Source organism: Saccopteryx leptura, chromosome 9 (assembly GCF_036850995.1).
Source record: "Saccopteryx leptura isolate mSacLep1 chromosome 9, mSacLep1_pri_phased_curated, whole genome shotgun sequence".
Classification (NCBI taxonomy): Eukaryota; Metazoa; Chordata; class Mammalia; order Chiroptera; family Emballonuridae; genus Saccopteryx; species Saccopteryx leptura.
The window spans coordinates 34,087,676-34,111,038 of NC_089511.1; the positions used below are offsets into that span (position 1 = coordinate 34,087,676).

A 23,363-nucleotide genomic window follows, 5' to 3' on the forward strand; every position below is an offset into this window, starting at 1 on the left:
AAAGCGCAGCTGTGTTGCTGGTATGCTTGCCATGTGCTGGGACAGGTCCTGCAGATTGGCGCGTCCCCCACCCCCAACCCCACTGTTGGGCCCCAGTGATGGCACAAATCTCTATCGGATGCATTTCAGAGAAGTAACAACAAATTGATGGGTGTGAGGGCCCCTCCTCTTCCAATGCCTCTTCCAGACAATGTATCCCCCTAAGACGTTCAGCCATGACCCATGGATGTGCTGCTGTGCTCCCTGCCCCCCACCCCCAGACCTGTAAACACGGGGCCAGGTTGAGTGGTGTGTCTCAGGCCCCCAAGGCCCTCCCTTTAGCTTGCCCTCGTTGCCTTTATTACGTATTTCTTAGTAGTTAGTCGAAATGCGTTATGACTTCAAGGTGACCAAAAGACCTACCTTTGTATATATAAGATGTTTGTGTGGAAGTTTTGAGCCGGTCCAATTTCTGGTGGAAGGAGAATGGGTTCGGAGACTCCCGGGTGCTGGTGGGCGGGCGCGGGAGCACACAGCCTTTGCGAGGAAATGCAGCTGCGACTTCCATGGGCTTTTCCCAGCACTTCACCTTCATAAATGGTCTGGAAGCTTTTTCTTCTTTTCTAATCACTAGGCCTGTTGAAATAGCAGCTGAAGGTGGAGGCAAGGGTCGCTTTGGTTTCCCCTCTCACTCCTTGTTCTCAGAGATCCAGCTCTTCGGAGGGGAGTAAGTCTGACTGTCTTGCTCAGCCCCACAGGGAACGCCGGCAGAGGCCCCGCCTCGGTGTGACCAGTGCCCAGGGGCTCAGAGACTGCTCTGTCGCCTGTGGGCAGCTGCCTTTGGCCAGTGTCACCTGGAGGAGCAGGGGTCCTTAGAAGGAGGCTGGCAGTTTGCTTCACTGGTACTTTTCTTTTCCCTGTGACGTCGTCTCCTCCCTTCGGGGCCTGGCCAGAGCAGACCCGAGGGGGCTCTGGGGGCAAGCAGACATGGGATGTGCTCCGGGGTCCCGGTGTGAGGAGCGGTCTCGCCCAGAGCACCCACAGGATGCTTCGGTCACAGAGAGCTCTGGTAGCCCTTCCTATAAACTCAGGAACCTCAGACTCAGTGCAGGAAGTCTCTGATCGCATCCAAGAGAGTGTCCAGTCCCAGCAGGTGGAGTGTCCCAAGCCGGGAGCCTCGAAGGCCTGTCACTGGCAGTGGCATTTCAGATTTCCTGCTCTCTGTCCCTCAGGGCTATGTGGATTGTAGGGAATAATTCTCTCAAGTTAACTAGTTCCCTGCTTAGAAAACAGGATGATGTTGAAATGCGGCCTTGTATGTTTTTAACCTTTGTTATAATTTTAGCAATATTGACGATGTCTAAGAGGAGCCATGTTAGTATTCAGACTGCAGCTGTGTGTGTGTACATGTGTGCGTGTTTAACCAAAGGGGGGAGAGCCACATTCTGCTATTGTAAGTTATTTGTACAGTGAAATGCAGCAGACTATGATTTTCCTATTGCCAAAAGACAAGTAAGTGGGCCAGGGAGCTCTTAAATTACCAAAAGGACTAGAAAAGGAGTCCACTTCCTGAGTTCTGTACCCAGATGAAAACCTCGGGTGTTAGTTAACCCAGCAAGCCCGTGTGGGCTTAGGGCAGAGGCTGGGGCAAGAACCACAGGCCCCATGCGTGGATCCTGTCCTCACCTCTCCTCACCCAGTGAGGCCACAGGGTGCACTGTTGTGGTGAGCAGGCAAACAGCTTGAGGTTTGCTCTGACATGGACCATCTTATGTGGGTTGATTTCTCGCCCAGAGACCTGGTATTCCCACCTCCTGACGGGAGAAGCACAGCATTCTGTCCACAGAGGAGTTTGCCATAGGGTTTGTGTGTCTGTAACCAGAAGTCAGGGGCACACGCTGCAAGCCTGGCCTTCCTGGGCTTTTTAATTAGGGAGGATCCAGGTGGGCCCGTGGTTAGGTCAGCTCAATTACCAAATTAGCAAGATTTAAGACAACTATGCAGCAGGGGGCTGAGTCCTTTGCTCAGGACGGTGGGAGCTTGGGAAGCAGGGGGAGAAGGCAGGAGGGCTCAAGGGCCAGCCCGCCCTCAGGAGGTGGGTGCTGTGAGCCCTGTCGTCGTCCCCCCCCCCGCCTTCCCAGCATGGCGGTCTCGGGCTAGTCTCCTCTCTCATCTTCCTCAACTGTAGACAAAACCACTGAGCGGGGGCCCGACTGATGCTCAGCTCCAAGGGTCCTTCTCACTCCCTCCCAGCCTTTGGTTCTCTTACTCAGCTATCTCCGCCTGCTTTTCTGCAGACCATTTATTCCTTCTGATGATTCTCGGGGATGAGTTTTACGTGAAAGCTTTCAGCCCAGCTTCGTGGTAAAGGAAAGTTGTATTGGCTAGAAGTACCCCTAATTGACAAGAGTGCGGTGTTTGGACCCCAGACCAGACCAGGGCGTACTCAAGACACGCAGGCCGTACATCCAGCATGTCCTTATCCCCATGGGGCCAGGAATAGGCACGTGTTGGCTCTCCGGGTAACAAATGGGTGAGCCGTTCCCTGATTGTTCACATCCAGTGACTATAGTCACTGCTAGGGCCCAGGCTGGCTTTCCTTCTGGGCCTGGGCTCTCCTTACCCTTTCTGGGCCTGGGCTCTCCTTACCCTCTCTGGGCCTGGGCTCTCCTTACCCTCTCTGGGCCTGGGCTCTCCTTACCCTTTCTGGGCCTGGGCTCTCCTTACCCTCTCTGGGCCTGGGCTCTCCTTACCCTCTCTGGGCCTGGGCTCTCCTTACCCTCTCTGGGCCTGGGCTCTCCTTACCCTTTCTGGGCCCATGAGTCTTGCACTCCTGGGGGGGGGGGGAGTGGTGGAAGGAGAGCCCCAGGGGCCAGCCTGCTTTGTTCCCTGGGAAACCTGGTGTTAGCCTGTGTCCCCAAGTTGGCCAGCTGGTGCATGGAACCCCACCCTAGCTGGGTCCCCAGGATTCAAGTGGAGCAGTGCTCCTAATGCCCGGTTCTTGGTTACTATGGAAACATCATTTTCAGGAGACAACCAGGATGGCCTGGGTTTGCCCTTCTTCCTGCCACTTACACACACTCAGGACATTTTATTCACTTCCTCCCACCACTTGCACCCTCTCAGGACATCTGCCACGGGGGAGAGCGCAGATCCTGGCTTACTCTGCAGACTCTCGGCTTTGACAAGGCAAAGTCGGACTGGAGCCACCTGTCACCTGGCGCTCCTCTGAGCTGCACCGGATTGGGGTTTGCACTCTAACTGGAAAGAGGACTCCTGCTGGCGAATCCCCTCTGCCCTGTGGGTCAGTCCTAGAGTGGGGGTCATGAGCAAGCCTGAGGCTATCACTTCCCATGGACACCTTGAGAAAGATAAGCCAAACATTTGAACACTAGAAAATGCCAGAAATTAAAACAATAGACAGAACCCCTTAAAATATGTATATGTGTTAGAACATAGTCCAATTGGCGGCCTTTGATTGGCTCCTTGGCTTCTACTGGGGCTTTGGCGATGGTTTCCATGCAAACATTCTGTTTTCTTTCACCCCAGTCTGTCTCAGCCCTAAACTGGCCATCTAGACGTCGCCTGTAATAGCCCAACACTAAAGTTCAGGGGTGTCGCAGTCACACAATCTCATGTCCCACCTGCTGATGCTCTGCAAACTATTTTAAGGTTGGGAAAGTTTCAGGATTGAGGATCTCAGAATGGTGCTAAAATCAAGCACCATCTCTACCTGTGAAGAAACAGAATGTCTATATATTGCACCTCCAATTGTCAGAAGGTGGAAATGGAAATAAATGACCTTTAAAGAAAAAAGTCAATCTGTTTAATTGTTGATTTCACATATCCACGAGGACTTTTTATGGAATTTGCAGTCTTCTGGGTGATATCAGTGGCTTTTCAGAAGAAAACTTTTTTTCTGGGGTCAAATAGATGTTTTCACCATTTAGGGCAAGCATTTGGGTCCTGTCCAGATGTGTGTGTCTCATAGGAAATGCTAAGAAAAGGAGCATTCCTCTCACTGATAAGGAGCCTGGAATTGTCGGGGGTATGTCTTAGTTAATGGAGTAGCCTCCACCCTGGACTGGGTCTCAGCCCAGTGTCTCCAGGATGCTTCAAACCCCTTCCAACTGGAATCCTAACCCTGCTTTTCCTCTGAGCCCAAGCTGCTCACCTCTTGCTTTGGGGGACTTGGGAGGCTGTAAATGGAAACTGATTACAGCTCCTACCTAATACAAACAACCTGTACTTGGGCACAGTGGACTCTGAGTGTGTTGGGGCCAGAGGGGAAGGGAAGAGAGAGGCCCCTCATTCGGCCAATGCACATTTAATGAGCACCTACTATGTGCCAGGCACCATCAGGCTCCAGGACCACCAGATGAATAAACAAAGGTCATTTTTCTTCAGAAACCATCAGTGGGGTTGGGGCACAGCTGAAGTTTTTTAAAAAAAATGTACATTTATATGTGTGTATGTGTGTGTCACATACATGCTTATAGTATGAAGTATGAGATAACATGGTTGAAGTGTGACTATATAGTATACAATACAATCTATGAATTATTTTATTAGTTATCTATTATATAGAAAATATAGACAGTTTTAGTTATTTTTTTGAAGTGGCCTGGGTACAATCAGGGTGGGCTTCCCCAAGGAGGTGCTACAGAGCTGGATTTCTGGTAACAAAAATCACTATGGTAAGGATGTTAATTGGGCAATTATCCCTTGAGGAAAGGTTGATGTTCCCCACTTCGCTGGTGAGAAAATCATGTACCCACCCCGTCCTGTACCTGCATCACCCCTCCAATCCCCTGGATTTCTGTGAAGTGTCCCCAGTCCCCAGGTCATCCCTGCACACCATGTTCATGTGTTATGGGATGGATCATGCCCTCCCTCAACTTAAACGTTGAAGGGCTAACTCCCAGGGCCTTAGAACGTGGTCTTATCTGGAAATAGACTCTTACTTGTAATGAGTTAAGATGCAGTCCTACCGGATAGGGCAGATCCCTACTCCAGTGGGGCTGGTGTCATTATTATTATTATTATTATTATTATTATTGATAGAAAAAGAGCAAGGGAGAGAGATGAGAAGCATCAACTCATAGTTGTGGCATCTTTAGTTCGTTGATTGCTTTCTCGTATGTGCCTTGACCAGGGGGCTCTAGCTGAGCCAGTGACCCCTTGTTTAAGCCAGCAAACTTAGGCTCAAGTCAGCGACCTTGGGCTTCAAGCCAGTGACCATGGGGTCTTGTCTATGACCCCGCGCTCAAGCCAGATGAGCCCGCGCTCAAGCTGGCGACCTCGGAGTCTCAAACCTGGGTCCTCAGCATCCCAGACCAATGTTCTATCCACTGTGCTACCACCTGGTTAGGCAAGGGGCTGGTGTCCTTATAAAGAGAGGGAATTTGGGCACTGACAAAAACACATAGGGTTTAGGCCTGACCTGTGGTGGCGCAGTAGATGAAGCGTCGACCTGGAAATGTTGAGGTCGCGGTTCGAAACCCTGGGCTTGCCTGGTCAAGGCACAAATGGGAGTTGATGCTCCCCCCCCTTCTCTCTCCTTTCTAAAATGAATAAATTTTAAAATAAATAAATAAATAAAAGCAAAAACACATAGGGTTTAAATACACAGAGTCTCAGGTCATGGGTGGGAAATGAGAGTCAGCACAAGTCAGGTCGGGATGCACATGTTTATCGAACATTTATTAGGCGTCAAGCACCGTGCTAGGCGCATTGATCCTCAGACCAACCTGGGAGGTGAGGGATATTGGCCCTCTTGAACAGATGAGGAAATTGAAGCTCAGAGGACATATAATTTGCCGAGGGTACACAGCAGAGTTCCCCCAGGCGCCCAAGGTAGGCCCCTAGTTTTCTGACTGGGGAGTTCTCCTCCTATTCAGGGAGTCCCCGCCCCAGCCCCTGAGGTCCTCCTCTTCCGGGTCCTCCTCAGCAGAGTCATCCTCACTCACCTCCTCTTCTCTTCGGCTCCATAGGGTGCTCTGTGCACTCTAAACAATAAGCCATCAATCATCACAGCAGCGACATCAGTGTTGATGACGGGCACAGCACTGAGCACTTGCTAAGTGCTCTGTGTAGATCTGTTCACCTAATACCACGACCCTACAAAGTGGTACTGTTATTAGCCCCGCTTTGCAGGTGAGGCATCTAAGGCACAGAGAGGTTAAGAAACTTGCCCAAGGCCACTCAACTTGGGAGCAGTGGGTTTGGATCCAGTCAGCCTGGCTGGGCCCATACTTCCTCCAGTGCCTTTGGAAAGAACTACTCAAAAAGCCAAGAGATATCTCTGTGCCCTCCACACAGTGTGGGGCGAGCTCCTCTTTTGCCCCCCTCCCATCCACTGGGTGACTGAACCGACCCTATTGGCATGAGGCTGCCTCACATCTTTATTTATGCTACTATTAAACACTCAGAGGTTTCCCTGCAGAGATATAAATGTGCCTGATCACAGGCTTCGCTGGGCTCGTGAGGTCACATGTAGTATATGCACCATTTGACTTGCCTGAATTCTAATCCACAGAGGGGGGAGGGATAGGGCGGAGGCACAAGGAAGGCAGAAGAGGACCATCAGGAGCCCTCGCTTCTCAAGTGCACATTACTGCAGGATGCCTCTAGGGGGCGCTCAGGACTGGCGGCGGCCGCGTAGCTAGGTTCCGCGGTTTATTTTTTCATCTTCCAGACAAGCCAGGTTAGACTCGCCGGCAGCGTCTCGTTTCAAACCTATGTTCTCAGATGGCCTCCCCCAAGTCACTTCACTCTGTCACAGGTTTCATACCCCCACCCCCAATGCTCACCTGGCTGGGGAGAGCCCACGGAGCAGCTGCAGCGGGGGTGGTATCGGTGAGCGGCCGAGTGTCGTAAGGCCCATAAACTCCACGCATCTTGGCTCTGAAATCCTGCCATGGAGACACTCAGGTGGGTTAGATCCAATTGGGAAGCAAAGATAGGGTGGGAGTGGGAAGATGCTGGGACACAGCTGGCATTGCCAGAGCCCCCACCTATTTGGGAACCTCCTATTCATTATTTTATACGACCTATAACAGCCCCTTAAGTGGGCATTAACATCCTGTTTTATAGATGGGGAAAGTGAGGCCCATAGAAGCTAGGTAGTATGTCCAGAATCACACAGGATAATTGCAAATTACTCTGACCCCCTAAAGGAATATCACAGAGATGAGCGAATGCAGAAGAGTCCATTGGATCTGCCTTGAACTTCACGGGGTGGCTTTAAAGCTTATCTACAAATTCTTCCACATGTCTAATCCACATGTGGAGCTGGAATATAATTCTCCTCTTGACTGTGGCCTTAGTGACTTACTTCTAAAAACAGAATGCAGGAAAAGTGACTGTTACAGCTAAGGTTAGGTCACAAGAGGTGATGAAGTTTCCTCCTCGCTCTGACATGGGATAGGTGCTCACTCCTGGACCAGCCACCATGCTGTGAGGAGGCCCACGCCATACGGAGAGGCCACAGGCAGGTATTTGGGCTCCAGGATTCAGACAGGGTGGGCTTTGTGGTATGTGTGCAGCTCCTGCCGTGGTCCAGGGTCCTGAGCCCAGAAGGAACCCACTGTCACAGTCTTGAAATTCTTAATAGTTGTTGAACAGAAGGCCCACATTTTTATTTTGCACTGAGCTCTGCAAACCGCATGGCCTGTCCTGAACCCCAGATGACAGCCATCAACAACCAGACGCAAGTGAGGAAGCCTTTGATAGGGATCTAGCCCCAGCTACTGACTGATGAAAACTGAGGAAGGACCCAAGTGGGGACCACCCAGCTGAGCTCACCAACCCCAGACCACCACAAGTCATCACAACCGACTGCTGTTTTATACCACTGGGTGTGGCATGGTGTGCCAGAGGTCACTCAGACAGCTAGATTTTCATCAGCTCAGATGGGGTAACATCCAAACAATAGCAACTTGTGAACATCCAAACAATAGCGAACATTAATCAATTCATTTATTTGTTTTTAAACACCCAAGTGATGATGGACATGTTGATATTCTAGACAGAGAATATTTAGAAATTCCCCACCTCTAGGTTAGCACCCAGGGACAGATGTTTAAAACAGTTCATCAGAATGAGTCTTTAAAATGCATAATAATAATAAAAAAAAAACTGTAAAATGTGGCCAACAAAAACTGCTTCTATCAAGACAGAACCCAAATTGAATTCAGCCCCATGCCACCAAACAGAACCTGGGACATTTGTGACCTACCTCCAGATCCCTCTCCCAGTTGCAGTTCTCCAGGGTCTGGAAGGCACTGGAATACACTTCCACCGCTTTGGCGTGGAAGACCATCTCAATAGTCACAAAGTCCAGAAAAATTTTCTATGGGGAGAGACATGTTAATCATGTAAGTAACACTGTCAAAAGGAGAGTCCTGGGATCACCTGTATGTGGACAAACTAGAGAGTGAAGGGGGTTTAGTCATCCTTATGGGGACAAGTCCTAGGTCAATGTTATTTTTTAATTTGTTTGAATAGATCATGTGTTCCTATTCAAAGGCTGCCTTGCACCAGGATTATCCCAGAAATGTAGAGGCCTCATTTCTCAGTGAAGACTTTCTGAGGGGCGTCCATCCCTCAGCTCTGTCACCTTGGGCTCATCCACTCAGCCTTTGCTCCTCTCATTTCAAGGACAGGTGTTTTCAGGTTGATGGCTATAGACCTTGAGCCTCTACCACCAACAGGCTGTGAGCAGGCTTCCGGGAGAGGGAGGGACGCTGCTGGTAGCCCAGAGGCCCACAGAATGTAATTAAGTATGGCTTCTCTCGATTAGATAGTTCAGTTTGGCTCAGCAGGCGCTTATAGAGTTCCCACTGCCTGTTTGGCCCCAGTGGGGACTCCTGCTCTGTGTCAGACCCAGCACAGGCCCCTACTGTGTGTCAGGCCCCAGCAGAAGCTTCCTTGTTTTTGAGGCCTAGCACAAGCCCCTACTGTGTGTTAGGGCCCTAGCAAGACGCAGGCTTGATGCCAGGGGAGCAGTGTGCAGTTTGAAAACACACCACTTCGGGTAACATGGGAAACACCTGGGGGAGGCAGGCCAGCGGAATCCCGCAAGGCAGCCTGGGAGAAGGAGGAGGAGAGGGTCCCAAGGCTGATGGAAATACTTGCCTCCTCTCTGCCTGCCCCTGGCAGGCAGTGCTGGTGACAACAGCTGTAAGAGGCGGGGGCAAAGGGCTCATTCTGCCATTTCCTGGCATTGTGGAGCCTGGAGAATGACACCCTCTTCAGCCCCAGTTTATTCATCTGCGCCATAGGGACGGGCAGTCCCTGTCCCCAGAGCCCTGTGAGAATTCAGTTAGCTCTTTCTGAGCTCCCACACCAGCCCCACCTGGGAGCTCATCAGAAACACTGAGATTCTCCAGCCCACCCAGGCCCACGGAATGGGGCTCCAGGACTGGCCTATCAGTCTGTGTTTTTTTTGTTTTGTTTGTTTTTTGTTTTTTTTCTGAAGCTGGAAACGGGGAGAGACAGTCAGACTCCCGCATGCGCCCGACCGGGATCCACCCGGCACGCCCACCAGGGGGCGACGCTCTGCCCACCAGGGGACGATGCTCTGCCCCTCCAGGGCGTCGCTCCGCTGCGACCAGAGCCACTCCAGCGCCTGGGGCAGAGGCCAAGGAGCCATCCCCAGCGCCCGGGCCATCTTTGCTCCAACGGAGCCTCGCTGTGGGAGGGGAAGAGAGAGACAGAGAGGAAGGAGAGGGGGAGGGGTGGAGAAGCAGATGGGCGCCTCTCCTGTGTGCCCTGGCCGGGAATCAAACCCGGGACTTCTGCACGCCAGGCCGACGCTCCACCACTGAGCCAACCAGCCAGGGCCGGGTCTGTGTTTTAAGGAGCCCTCCAGGTGACGTCTGATGCATGCTCAGGTATGGGAAGCCCTGTATTCTATTATAGCGACTCGAGAGTTATTTTTGGAAATATGATCATTTTATTAGAAGTGTGACCTAAAACCAATGTAGTGATAATCACAATTTCAAGTTCTGGGTTTTTATCTCTTAGATGACTTGTTAGGAGATGGCTTGGTTAAGCTGTCTCTTACAAATTTGACCCCGTAAGTTTAAAGGGCGGCCACTGTATGCTGCAGCGTCTGTCAGCCCAAGCACGGAGGGAGGCCGGGAACCCTGTGCTCTTGCCAGCACCCCACAGAGCCCGCCTTCAGGCTGCAAACCTCGGGGGCTTGATAAGGTTAGCTGGTGGCTTTTAAGTCCTGCCTGCAACATAGATGCTGCAGCACTGATTACCACATTTGTTCATTTATTCATTTCTCAAATATTTACTGCTAAGAGCCAGGCCATGGACCTGGTGCCCAGGATCCAGCAGGTGACAAGAGAGGCAGGGGTCATCCCTGTGGACATCTACATGGGAGGCAGGCATGGAACAGCAAGTTCGCCATACTCTCCACTCCCTGATAAATGGCATGAGGCATAGTGGGAATCGGTGGCAGGCCAGGATGTCAACTCCATGAGGACAGGGACACCTGGCACATAGTAGGTGGTATTGAACATTTGTTAGTTTAATGAGTAAATTATAGATATAATTAATCTGTCCCGCTGGGCTAACTGCCCTCAGAGGGAGCAGAGCAGTGTATTAAGAACAGGGCTGGCCTGACCAGGTGGTGGCGCAGTGGATATAGCGTTGGACTGGGATGCCGAGGACCCAGGTTCGAGACCCCAAGGTTGCCAGCTTGAGCGTGGGCTCATCTGATTTGAGCAAAAAAGCTCACCGGCTTGGACCCAAGGTCACTGGCTCAAGCAAGGGGTTACTTGGTCTGCTGAAGGCCCGCGGTCAAGGCACATATGAGAAAGCATCACTGAACAACTAAGGTGTTGCAATGCGCAACAAAAAGCTAATGATTGATGCTTCTCATCTCTCTGTTCCTGTCTGTCTGTCCCTGTCTATCCCTCTCTCTGACTCTCTCTCTGTCTCTGTAAAAGAACAGGGCTGGATCAGTCTGGGGTTCCAGGCAAGTTTCCCTGAGAGATGAGAGACTTCCTGGAAGAGGGCACAGACTGTGCAAAGGACCTGTGGTACCAAGGGGCTTGATGCACTTGAGCTTGGAGTGTCTATGATGAGGCCAAGGGCCAGGGTGCTGGGCTAGGGCTTCTGGAGCCTTGGGAAGGGTTTTGGCCTTTACCCTTTTGAAACAAGGGGAGTCACAGGAGGATGTGAAACCTAAGAATGACCAATTGTAACTGCCTTTGGTGAGATCCTTGAGGCTGCAATTTGGAAAATGGACTAGAAGGGGGTCAAACGGGTGCAGGGGCCTGTGTGACCAGCGTGTCCTTGAAGACCCCGATGCCCTGAGGCCCTCTTGTAAGAGCCGGGCTCTGGGTCCAGGGTTCTAGGCTGCATTTGGGTGGCATCTAGGCAGAAGGAGGAAGGCACCTGTGTGTTTAAAACTTCCTGGAGAAGAGGAGGAAGTCAGGGCAAGTCCTGCGAATCCTGCGTGGAAAGAAAGGGGGTTGGGGGAGACAACTGCCGTGTTCTGCTGGGGAGCTGGGCCTGAGAGTTGAGGGGCAGGGCTGTTGAATTATGGCTTCCCCGCAGGCCAGCTGTAAGGGACAGCTGTCCTGAGCAGCCAGCCCCCTTCCCCCATGGCCAGGATTAGGCTGGGATTAACTGTGCTGGGAGCTGTGTGGGCACACACTCCCCCACCCTCTCTCTCTCTCTCTCTCTCTCTCTCTCTCTCTCTCTCTCTCACACACACACACACACACACACACACATGCACACTCACACACATACTCTCACAGCTCCACACGCACACAGACACAAACAAAGCAGCCCTGAGGACTTCCAGCACGGGGAAGACCACCCTACCTGCAGGTCCTTCAGCTTCTGCCCCTGGAAGGTGTCAACTGTCTCCTCCAGCTGGTGGCTGGTACGGCTGGCGGCCACCGAGGCCTTCTGCACACTGGTCTCTGCCTGCCCCAGGAGAGAAAGTGTTAGGGGTGCTTCATTCCAGATCATTCTCTGCCTCCTTGCCCCACTGGGAGGCCAGCTCTTCTGCCTCATGGGGGTCTGTTGCCAGTTTGGTCATTGAAGAAATAGCCGAGTAGGACCATGTTTAAATGGGGCAGGAGCTGCTTGGACAGGTTTGCTTGCTACTTGTGTGACCTCATGCAAGTCTCTTAACCTCTCTGAGCCTCAGTTTCATTGCCTGTAAACAGGGCACAGTGATAAGAACTACCTTGCAGGGTTGCTGTGAGAATTAAACAGTGGGCACCTGCTGAGCTATTATTATAACAGTTGCTCCGCATTAGATAATAATTTTGGCATGTAGAATATTCTTTTTTTTGTTTTTTGTTTTTTGTATTTTTCTGAAGTTGGAAACAGGGAGGCAGTCAGACAGACTCCCGCATGTGCCCGACTGGGATCCACCTGGCACACCCACCAGGGGGCGATGCTCTGCCCACCAGGGGGCGATGCTCTGCCCCTCCGGGGCGTCGCTCTGTCGTGACCAGAGCCACTCTAGCGCCTGGGGCAGAGGCCAAGGAGCCATCCCCAGCGCCTGGGCCATCTTTTGCTCCAATGGAGCCTTGGCTGCGGGAGGGGAAGAGAGAGACAGAGAGGAAGGAGAGGGGGACGGGTGGAGAAGCAGATGGGCGCCTCTCCTGTGTGCCCTGGCCGGGAATTGAACCCGGGACTTCTGCACGCCAGGCCGATGCTCTACCACTGAGCCAACAGGCCAGGCCCAGAACCTGGATTTTAGAGTCAGGTGCCTTGAGTTCTGGGTTTCCCATCTTAGGTCCCTTGTGACCTTGGGCAACACTTTTCTTAGCCTGGGTTTCCTCATCTAGAAGTGCCTACCTGGTGTGAGTGTTAAGTAGGTAACCTGAGAAGGGGAGTGATGCTGACCTTCTGATTAGTGTCAATGGTGGGACAGAACCCAGGGCTCCTGGCCCTGGCTTCCCCCACCCCACCCCTGCCTCTCCTATCGTGAGCCCAGCATACACTTGCCCAGGGAAAAGCTCACCTCGCCGTTTTGTGAGGTCATGCATTACCTGCATGCGGTTCTACCTTCCCCACACAGACATGTGACCCTCACCTGGGACTGAGGTGCTGTTAAGGAACCAGGTTAACCAGCAGTTCCCCACCAGAGGGCGCCCGTGACAAACAGTCACCCTGACCCGGCAACCCAAGGCCCGACTCCAGGGAAGGATACGATCATTTGCCTATCCGAAGGCGACTTCTGCCTCAGTTTCTCCAGCTTTTCCAGTTGTTTGATCTCGTTATTCCGGACGTGTTTGAATTTCTTGATCTCGGCCTAAAGGAGAAGGAGGGCTGTTTCCTGGGGCCCTAGCGCAGCCAGCCCCCGACACTGCCCACCCCATGGTGTGGCGTCCTCACTCACCCGCGTCCGCTTTATCTGAGCCCCGTAGAGTTTCAGGGGGTTGACCACCTTGGTCTCCAGCCTCTCGACCTGGGGGAGCACGGACATGCGGAGAATCAATGTGGACAGAGCCAAGGAGAAGCTTGGAGACTACAGGGCCTCCAGCCTGCGTTTATTTGTAGAGTGCCGTCAGCACACACACAGCTGCAGGGTGGGGGCTGTGGGGCTGCAGGGGAGTATGGGACACCCTCCCTCGCCCTTAGAGTTGGAAGCAGCAGCCTGGGCCCAGGGCTGTGACTCCCAAGGGCTTGAGTAATACATTTCTTCTCGCTGAGCCTCGTTTCCTTGCTCAGACATGGGACCTGTCGCTATTTTAGTTCTCCAAACTGCCTTTGGATCTCGTTTGGGAGGCTCCATAAACCTGCCTGGGACAGGGAATAGCCTGGGATTGCACGTGTGGCCCCTAAGAACACAGCAGGGTCCGTGAAGGGGATGCCACACACCCTAGAGCCGGTGCCTGTCTGCCAAGCCTAATACTAGACACTTCAGTAAACAATATCAGTCATAGTAGTGACAATCACATTTAAAGTTAATGTTCAGTGCTTACCCTTTGCCCAACATTGTTTTTTTGTTGTTGTTGTTCGTTTGTTTTGTATTTTTCTGAAGTTGGAAACGGGGAGGCAGTCAGACAGACTCCCGCATGCGCCCGACCGGGATCCACCCGGCATGCCCACCAGGGGCGATGCTCTGCCCTTCTGGGGCGTTGCTCTGTTGCAACCAGAGCCATTCTAGCACCTGAGGCAGAGGCCATAGAGCCATCCCCAGCACCCGGGCCAACTTTGCTCCAATGGAGCCTTGGCTGCGGGAGGGGAAGAGAGAGACAGAGAGGAAGGAGAGGGGGAGGGGTGGAGAAGCAGATGGGCGCTTCTCCTGTGTGCCCTGGCCGGGAATCGAACCCGGGACTCCTGCACGCCAGGCTGACGCTCTACCACTGAGCCAACCGGTCAGGGCCCCCTTTGCCCAACATTGTTCGGAATCAAGATGTTATCACCCCAGAGCAGGCCTAGGGGTGCCCCTCTCCAAGGGTTCCGGAAAACCTTGATCACCAGGCGCCACCCTAGAGATTCTGATGTAGCAGGTCCAGGGTATGACCTGAGAATCTGCATTTCTACCAAGTTTCCAGGTGAAGATGATGCTTTGAGGATGGGCTCCCTGGAAATCCGGCTCATTAGCTGGGCCAGGGGGAGCTGCACTCCCCACCCAATCCCTTCCTTCTTCTCAGAGGCTTAGGATGCTGGTAAGGGTAAACCCAAACCCAAAAAGGGGAGGGGGAGTCTTTTCCTTCCCTTTCCGTCATGTTTCTTAGAGTTTCACCCCAGTGCCTGGGTCCAAGCTGTAAGCACCTGCTTGTCCTGCAGCGTGGGAAATTGTACTTTTCCTTTCGGGTACAGACCATTCACTAACACAGGTGGCCACCAAGTCACCAGGTGGAATTAGAAAATCCTGTGTGACAAACGGCGCTGAGTCCCCTGACGAAGGACAAGTGAGCCCCTGTCTGGAGACCGTGCATGTGAGGGGTCCTCACTGCCTGGCTGTGGGAGGGGGAGGTTTCTGTCTGTGTTATCTCTCCTTGGATCCCCGGCAAGAGACGTGAGTCTGGTTTAAAGCTCATTTAGTAGAACAACTGTTGAGTTCCATTCTGCCATCATGGAGAAGAGTTTGCTGGGCTGGCAGGAGATTTTTATTTTTAACTATTTTCTTAACACGTGGCAGTCTCCTTGGCCTCAGCCCCCAGGATGTGTGTACCTCCTCTGGGCCCTGCGAATGTGCCTCCCGCCCGTGACTCAGGGACTGCACAGCGGCAGCGCTCAGGACTGGCTTCCTGTGTCTTCTCGCCTTGTCCACCACTTATCCAACTCCCAAAAGCCTCCTGCCCTCAGTCCTGTGAGCAGAGGTATACCCCCCACACACACCCACCCAGGAAGGAGCAGTCCATTGGCTGTGGCCCCGGAAAGAAGGGCTGTCCCAACCCTCTGACCCCTCCCTGGCAATGGGGCCAGGCCTCTGCAAACCCACTCACCTGGGCGTGCCGGTAGTCCTGCACTTTGGCCAGGTCCTCGGCAAAGCTCCTCATCGTGGCCCGCATCTCGGCGTTCTCGGTGTTGGCAAAGGCAACGAGCTGCTTGACCAGCCGGTCGGCCTTGTCCCGCAGCCGGGCTGTCTTTCGGGTGTAGGCGGCCAGCAGTGAACACAACTGGCCAAAGTACTTCTCGGCGTTGTCCACTGTGTCCTCCATCGCCCGTGCCTGGCTGTCCCTGGGGAGGTGGGGGCCCGAGGGGGAGTCTGGGCAGCCACACAGGACTCACCCACCTGTCCCCTTCCTTTCAGGTGGCCAGCGCTGTGGCAGGCGTCTGGTCCCTGGGACAAGACTCCAGGTTAGGTGTCAGTCCATCGAGGCCAATGCAAGAGACCCGCTGGCTCACAGAGCTGGCCGGCGGCCAGGCAGGAGTGCCAGCATGGGCCTGGCACCACCTCCTCCCTCCCTGCAACCCTTCAGAGGGGCTCCTGTCCCCCTGCAGAGTCGTTCTTTATTCCCTAGCTGCCGTGGCCTCTTCCCTCTAAAAATCCTCTTTTTCTATCATTTCCTCAAGCTGCTGAAATTCTCCTCCACCTCTGAATCCTGAAGCTTTGCCCTATACCCTCTCTCTGAGTGCACACCCATTCCCATTAGTAACATCTTGCATTACGGGGGGCGGGCGGGGGTGGCGGGACAGTTGTTACAAAAGACGAGCCAACAGTGATACATTATTAGCTACAAGCAGTAGTGACGATCACATTTAAAGTTAATGTTCAGTGCTTACCCTTTGCCCAGCATTGTTCAGAATCAAGACGTATCACCCCAGAGCAGGCCTAGGGGTGCTACGGTTCATGGCTTACATGGCGGTGAACGTTCTGTGGGTTCTGACGATGCACACGACTGTGTCCACCCCAGTGTCACAGGGCGTGGAGTCACTGTCTTTGGAGCCTTGTGCTCCATCCATTCATGCCGCACCCCAGCCCCAAAGCTTTAGTTTGTCTGTCTGACATGTCACGGACCACTACCTGTCGTGTGTGGTTTTTCTCACCCTCGGTCTTAGGGTGGGAGTTCTAGTTGCTGGCCTGGTGCCCGCCCATCATGGTGGTCAGTGCGCATGTGCGGGGTGACTGAGGGGCCTGCCACGTGCAGTCTATCCTAAACAGCCTCGGCCACTCACCTCCTTCCCGGGCCTCTACCGCAGCTCCGAGCATCTGCCCCCTGGTAGAAGCATGATAGCTTCTCTCCAATTGACCTGAGTCCCCTGTGCAACCTTCCAGTCACACCCCTAAGACTGGAAACTGTGGGAGGGCCCTTTTTTTTTTTTTATTTTAATTTATTGTGTTTACATAGATTCTAGTGTTGCCCCGAATGCATCCCCCCTCCCCCCATTTCCCCTCAACATCTCCCTTGCCCCCCTCCCCACAGCATGGGAGAGCTCTTTATCCTCCTAACAGATCCTAACTCGTACACCACTTCACAGTTTGTAAAACACTCCGCATGCATTAACCCGTAAGTAAGACACTCTGTCACCATTTTTAAAAAATGAGTAAACTGAGGCCCAAGGGGGGGAGGGCGTTTTGCTCCAGGTCACACAGCTGCCCACCGTATCAGCCTCTCCAGGGGGAGTCCTCGGGTCCCCTCCATCAGAATCCCCAGAGCCACGGTTAAATGTGCAGGTTCCCAGAACCCCAGACTCGTGAACCAGGACCCCGGGAGCGGGGCCCAGGGGGCTGTACTTTTTTTTAAAGTGCAGCCGGTGATTCAGAGACGCCCTCGAGTTCGCGACCCTCAGCGGGACCAGGCGTGGAAACAGCGGTGTAAGGGCCAGCCAGCGAGTTGTGTGAGCAGAGAAAGAACTGGGCTGGAGAGAGTGGGGTTGGGACAGTTGGGGCGATGCCTGGCGGGGCTTTGAGACACGAAGGAGGGTTTTCCAGATAGAGAGAGGGGAGTGAGGGAAGTTGGGACGGACCCTATGAATCTGGCTACCCCAGAGCCATGGGCAGTAATGCTGGAGAAGCACAGAGGCCATATTCTGGAAGCCTGTGTTCCTGAGCCCTGTCTTCCTTCAACCTTGAGGTGGGCAGGGTGTGGCCCTCTCGTCACCCCCCACCTCCCCTACTCCGTCTCCATCAAGCAGTCTGAGCTGCCCCATCTGTCTTGGTGCATCTCCCTCCCTCCCACCCTCCCAGCCAGGGCCAGCGCCAGCGCCCGCACAGGGCCACTCACCTGAAGAGAACAGTGTTCATTGTGACCAGAGCGCCAGCTGTCCTGTTCTTGGGGAATAAGGATAGGGCCCCAGGGGTCCTGTGGGCCTGTAAGAAGCAGGCAGGGCTAGGCACAGCTGCGTGGTCCTGGCTCAAGGGACGCTGCCACCTGGTTGCTGGGCAACGTGACCACTCACAGCCACCCTGGGAGGAGACTCTGCTGGTTGCCTGGCAACCCCTCCCCGGGCTGGCCTCTCCTGGTGGGTGAGGAGGGACTGCCCGGCCTTGCCTGCTCAGGGGAGTCCTAGAGAGGCCCCCACTCTCCCCTTGAGGTGGAGGTGCTGGTGGAACAGCTCAGTGTTGTGGGCCCCCAGGAGGTGGCAGGGATTGGATTTAGGGTCACTTACCTGGGACTCAGCCCTGGGCCTCGCTGTGCTTGTGGGTTCTGAGTGCTGAGGCCCCTCCTCCTTAGGAGGGCACTGGGCCTTCCTCGGGGGCATGGGGGAGGGCAGGCAGGGTCCTAGGAGACCTGCTTACTGGGGATGGGTGTGCAGAAGAGCACAGGGAAAGGGGGGGGGGGGGCTCGGGGCCTTGTCACTGAGGGCATCAGCCCAAAGGAACAGCTTCAACATTTTTGTCATCATTTTATTGTTTTTTTCCCCCCTCTTATTATAAAAACTACCCAGTCCTTGTTAGAAAAATAAGAAAATAGAGGTAACACAAAAGGAAGAAAATATAGCAGCACCTATAAAATTGTACTAAGTACAACACATTTTACGAATTGCAAGATTTGTACATTTCTGTGTATCTACATTTTCCCTCAGAAAAGAAACGACACAAATAACCACAGCAATGAGAGGAGGCTGAGTGGGAGGGGACAGGCGCAGGACAGACAAGCACAGCAGGATGTTGTAAGCTCACCCCGTGGGACCCACGACACAGTTCTGCTCCCTTTGCGTGTACCTGGAGGTTTTCATAATGAAGAGCCTTAAAAATAAAGAAAAAGCATATATAAAAGCAAAGACTTTAGAGTCAGCTAAGCACAGGTTCAAATCCCAGACCCAGCCCTGCTGTGTGACCTTGAGCAAGTCACCGGGCCTCTCTGGTTTGCAGTCTTCTGCCTCCCAGTAAATGGGATGGTGGCAATATCTACTTGTCTTGTTGTTAGAAGAAATAAGTCCCGGGTGTGAGAACTAAAGGACGGGGCAGGGGCCAGACAGGGCTGCTGTTCCTTACATGTAGGCCCAGGGTGTGATGGTTCCCCAGTAGCTGGTCCTGAGCGACCCCCCTCCAATCCTATGCTGGCTGCCAGACCCCTCCCCACACTTCTCTGTACCTGATGCTCCTCACCCCCTCCATCCCCTTCACCCCCACATCACCTCCCACAGCATCTGGGCCAATCACATCTTCTTGAGTTCTCTCTTTCCCTCCCCAGTGGGTGGGTAGAGGCACTGGCCACTCCGAATAACACCTCCCCAGGCCTCTCTGCAAATGCCCACTGCCCACTGGACAGCCCACCAGGACCCTCTGATGCCCTGAACACTCAAAGCAGAATTTAGCATCTTCGAGGTGCCCAGGAACCTGGGGGCTGCATTACCCCTCACCTCACCGGCTCACAACTCTGCTTGAGCCAGAGTGGACAGTGACGGTCCTGAGGACTTGCAGCCCTCGCTCCCTGCACATTAGAGAAAAGCTCTGATGTGACCCCTGGCCTTGATTCTGTCCCTAATGTGTGACGTCTCTGCCTCCTCTCCCCACTCTCCCTCCCTCTCTCTGTCTCTGTCTCTTTCTCTTTCCCTTTGCATGTGCCTGGAGGTTATGTATGTGTATAAAACTTACTGTCTCCTCACGCAGGTAATTCTCACTCTACTGGCAATAATAGCTAAGTAGGGCTTGGGCTCACCTGTCACAGCCTAGGGGCCCCGCTCCCCTGTTCTCAGTCACTTCCAGACTCAGAAGCCACAATAGCCTCCTTTTCTTAGCAAAGGGTGTTGTTGGGTTTTTTTCAAGCAGGGGTTGGAAATCAGCAGGAAAGCATAATTTGAGACACAAAATTTCACTTTAAAATGTAACCCTCTCCGTTAACCAGTGATGGTTAGTGTGCCTTGTCAATTTGGCGGGGCTGTAGGATCCACTCACTTTACCCCGACACGAACCCGTGCTGCTGTAAAGGCAGACGTGGTCGACGTGGTCGCATCTGCAATCAGGTGAAGTAATGGAGATGCTCCTCGATGCTGGGGCGGGCCTCCCCCAGTCACTGCTAACCTTGAGAGCAAAGCTGAGGTTTTTCTGGAGAGGGAGAAATTCTGCCTGTAGACTGCGGTGTTAGCTTTTGCCTGGGTTTTCAGCCTGCCCTATGGACTTTGACTTGCCAGCCCCCCCCCCCCCCCCCCCAGTCACCTAAGCCAATTCCTTACAACAAATCTCCTCGTGTAGCCGATTGGTTCTGTTTTTTTTTTCTGGAGACCTCCAACTCTTCTAGGACAAGGAAAAGCGGCAAAGCCTTTTCGGATTTCTGCCTCTCAAGGATGGTGGGGTCTGTGTTACAAGCAATGGCCGCCAGAGGGCAGCAGAGACCTTTTCTTGGGGGAATTCCACGGTGGATGGCAAAGTGGGTTGGGCAAGCCCCCACCCCCACCCCCACCCCGAAACACCATCAGAAAAACAAAAACTACTTTCGCACAGGATGGAGAAAGCGCAGCGGGTCAGAAAGAAAGGGCAACGGTATAATTAACATCTTAGAAAAGAAGAAATGGACCTGACCTGGGGAGGCCCAGTGGATAAAGCATCTCTGGGGTCGCCAGTTCGAAACCCTGGGCTTACCTGGTCAAGGCCTATGGGAGTTGATGCTTCGTGCCCCTCCCCCTCTTCTCTCTCTCTCTCTCTCTCTCTTTTGCTCTCTCCCCCCTCTCTCTCTCTTCTCTCTAAAATGAAAACAAAACAAAACAAAACAAGAACTTCAACAAATGAAAACCACTTTCTAGTAGGGCCCCAAGGAGACATCTTGTGGCCAGAGAGGGAAAAGCTAAAGATAAGGAAGAAGGTACAGAGGCTGCAGGTGGAGAGAGAGGCCCCTCCCTGCAGTCTCCTCCACCCTGCTTGCTGTGGATGGAGGTCTGAATCCCATGAGAAACGGTTGCAGACATCTTGACCCTTGGCCCCAAATCCAGCGTGCACCTGAGAACAGCAAGGACAATCTCCCGAAAGACTTCCTGTGACCATCACCCCAGGAAAGTAACATGGAGGCAGTGTTGGCATCCAACCCTCTCTCTCAAAACCCTCGTTTCCCCAGGGTCCCACTCATGTCACAGAGGGCTGGTTTTTCCACAGAATCGGGACACGCTGCAGTCCCTGCCTCTTTTTTTTTTTCCCTCCTTTTTCAGAATGTTGACTTTTCTTTCACTATTTCTTTTGAAAAAATTTTAGTTTGTACAGAAATAATACCAGAATTCCTTCACCCACACTCCTGATGGCTACCATTTCACTGTTGGTTCTCTCACTTCCTTTCTGCGCGTGTATTTATCCTCTTTCTGAGCAAGTTGCAGAGCCCATGTTACACAAGTGTTTCATATGTTTCCTCAGCCACCACTTGTTTCTTACACAGACACAGTAACAAACATCAAACCAGACAATTAACAGTTACATATTACTCTATTCTATTATCTAATCTACCCACTTTATTCAGATTTCACAATTGTCCCAACAATCTCATTTTAATAAATAAGCAAACAGTTTTCTCCTGGCCCAGGATCCAGCCAGGGTCACCTGCTGTCTTTAGCTGGTACGATGCGGACACTTTTGCGTGACTGTGGGTCAGTTGCTTTGGGGAATGTTGCTCCATTCAGGGTCCTTGATGGTCCCCGGAACGTTGATTCAGGTTTGACATTTGGGCAAGAGCAGTTAGAGGTGGTCCTGGGTCCTACCCCTCTTGTAGGACTGTCTTCCCTGGGCTGCTGCTTCCCAGGTCCAGACGTGGTCCGCAGCTTAACTAGTTTCGTTTACTCTGTGCTGCTGCTGAGCAGGGGGATAGAGTGGCCTTCCAGGATGCCTCAGGAAGCACCCCTGCCCCTCACCCTCTCCAGCCCGCTCTCCACTCGCCCCCTCTGCAGACTGTCTGGGCTCAGTCCACCCTCTCTCCATCACCAAGGGTTTGCTGAGCGTCTCCTCCACCCTGGTCCCAGGCTGCTGGGCGGGACACAGCAGGAAGATAGGTCCCTGCCTTGTAGAGCTCTCTGGCCAGGGCCTAAGTCCAGGCTCCTCACTCCGAGCTGGGCACCGAGGCAGGCCAGGGCTCCTTTTTGAGCCTCGGTTTCCTCATCTGTAAAGTGGGGACAGTAATCATCCACCCTCATAGGGAAGAAATGAGATAGTGCCAGGTAGGGCCCCTCGGTGTCTGGCCATAGTGCCCATGGGCAGGATCAGGGTGTAGGACCGATGGCCAGAGGGCCTGCCAACGCCCGGAAGGGCCCCTCGGTGTCCGGCCATAGTGCCCATGGGCAGGATCGGGGTGTAGGACCGATGGCCAGAGGGCCTGCCAACGCCCGGAAGGGCCCTGGCCCGATATGGACCTAACTCCACTGGGCTCAGGGTGCTCTTCCCTCCCTAACTCCAAGCCCCTGACATTTTAAAAAATTGAATTTATTGTGGTGACATTGGTTAATAAAATGACATAGGTTTCAGGTGTATCATTCCATACTGTACACTGCACCGCACATGCACCACCCCAAGTCAAGTCCCCTTCTATCACCATTTATCCCCTATTTGTCCTCTTCTACCTCCCCCCACCGCCCTTTCGAGCCCCTGACATTTTTAATGTAGTCCAAGATTGAGTTAGCTTTTCTTTTATCGGCCCCTTCACGCTAGGCTGACGTATCTGACTATGTGAAGTCAGCAGCCTGGTACATGAACTCAGGAAGGGGCTCCACCCACGGCTGCTGCCGACCCCACCGCGGGCCTGGCCTTTCTTCTGCGGCTGAGTCTGGCTTGGAGGATGTGCTGAGGCGACCCAGTGAGACTGGAGTCTGGTCAAGCCCCCAGCTGGGTCCACTGGCGACAGCAGCAGTGTGATCTGGCCCTGGAAATGACTCCACCCTAGAGGGGCTACACTGGGGGCAGTAGCTTATCCCAGGAGGGGTGTGGATGGAGGGACAGGGGAAAGAAGCCAGCACAGAGGGTGCTTCCTGGCCCCCAGGGCCTTGAACTGGCCAAGAGCAATGAAGAACCAAGTAGTGTCCCCGTTCCACAGACCCTCCTCCAAGAAGGTGGAGTGTCTCCTGCCTGCCCCGCCCACCCTCCAACTCTGTCTTCTACACAGACTTCTGCCCTCCAGGATGTGAACTAATAAATGTGTGTGTTCTAATCCACTAAGTTTGGGTTCCTTTGCTACAGCAGCTGCAGGAAACTCCTTTTTTTTTTTTTTTTTTTGTATTTTTCTGAAGTTGGAAACAGGGAGGCAGTCAGACAGACTCCTGCATGCACCCAACCGGGATCCACTCAGCATGCCCACCAGGGGGCAATGCTCTGCCCATCTGGGGCATTGCTCTGTCGCGACCAGAGCCACTCTAGCGCCTGGGGCAGAGGCCAAGGAGCCATCCCCAGCGCCCGGGCCAATTTTGCTCCAATGGAGCCTTGGCTGCGGGAGGGAAAGAGAGAGACAGAGAGGAAGGAGAGGGGGAGGGGTGGAGAAACAGATGGGCGTTTCTCCTGTGTGCCCTGGCCGGGAATCGAACCCGGGCCTCCT

General features: G+C 53.3%; 1 protein-coding gene across 1 annotated transcript; it reads right to left on the minus strand.

The window, feature by feature from the left end:
• Positions 1–5,676: 5,676 nt before the first annotated feature.
• Positions 5,677–17,749, minus strand: CIBAR2 (CBY1 interacting BAR domain containing 2). Its single transcript, XM_066349108.1, has 9 exons — positions 17,646–17,749; positions 15,423–15,657; positions 13,364–13,432; positions 13,175–13,276; positions 13,058–13,063; positions 11,830–11,934; positions 8,219–8,332; positions 6,792–6,893; positions 5,677–5,987 (listed from the first exon to the last, which is right to left on the minus strand). Exons 1-9 carry the CDS (start codon positions 17,663–17,665, stop codon positions 5,844–5,846), a joined length of 897 nt encoding a protein of 298 aa, XP_066205205.1. The 5' UTR covers positions 17,666–17,749; the 3' UTR covers positions 5,677–5,843.
• Positions 17,750–23,363: the final 5,614 nt, after the last annotated feature.

Coding starts and splice junctions, on each gene's coding strand:
- CIBAR2 (XM_066349108.1), bottom strand. CDS start 17,665: ATGAACACTGTTCTCTTCAG. Junction 13,277..13,363: donor CTCAGATAAAGCGGACGCGG/GTGAGTGAGGAC, acceptor CTTCTCCTTTAG/GCCGAGATCAAGAAATTCAA. Junction 6,894..8,218: donor ACTGGGAGAGGGATCTGGAG/GTAGGTCACAAA, acceptor TCTCCATGGCAG/GATTTCAGAGCCAAGATGCG.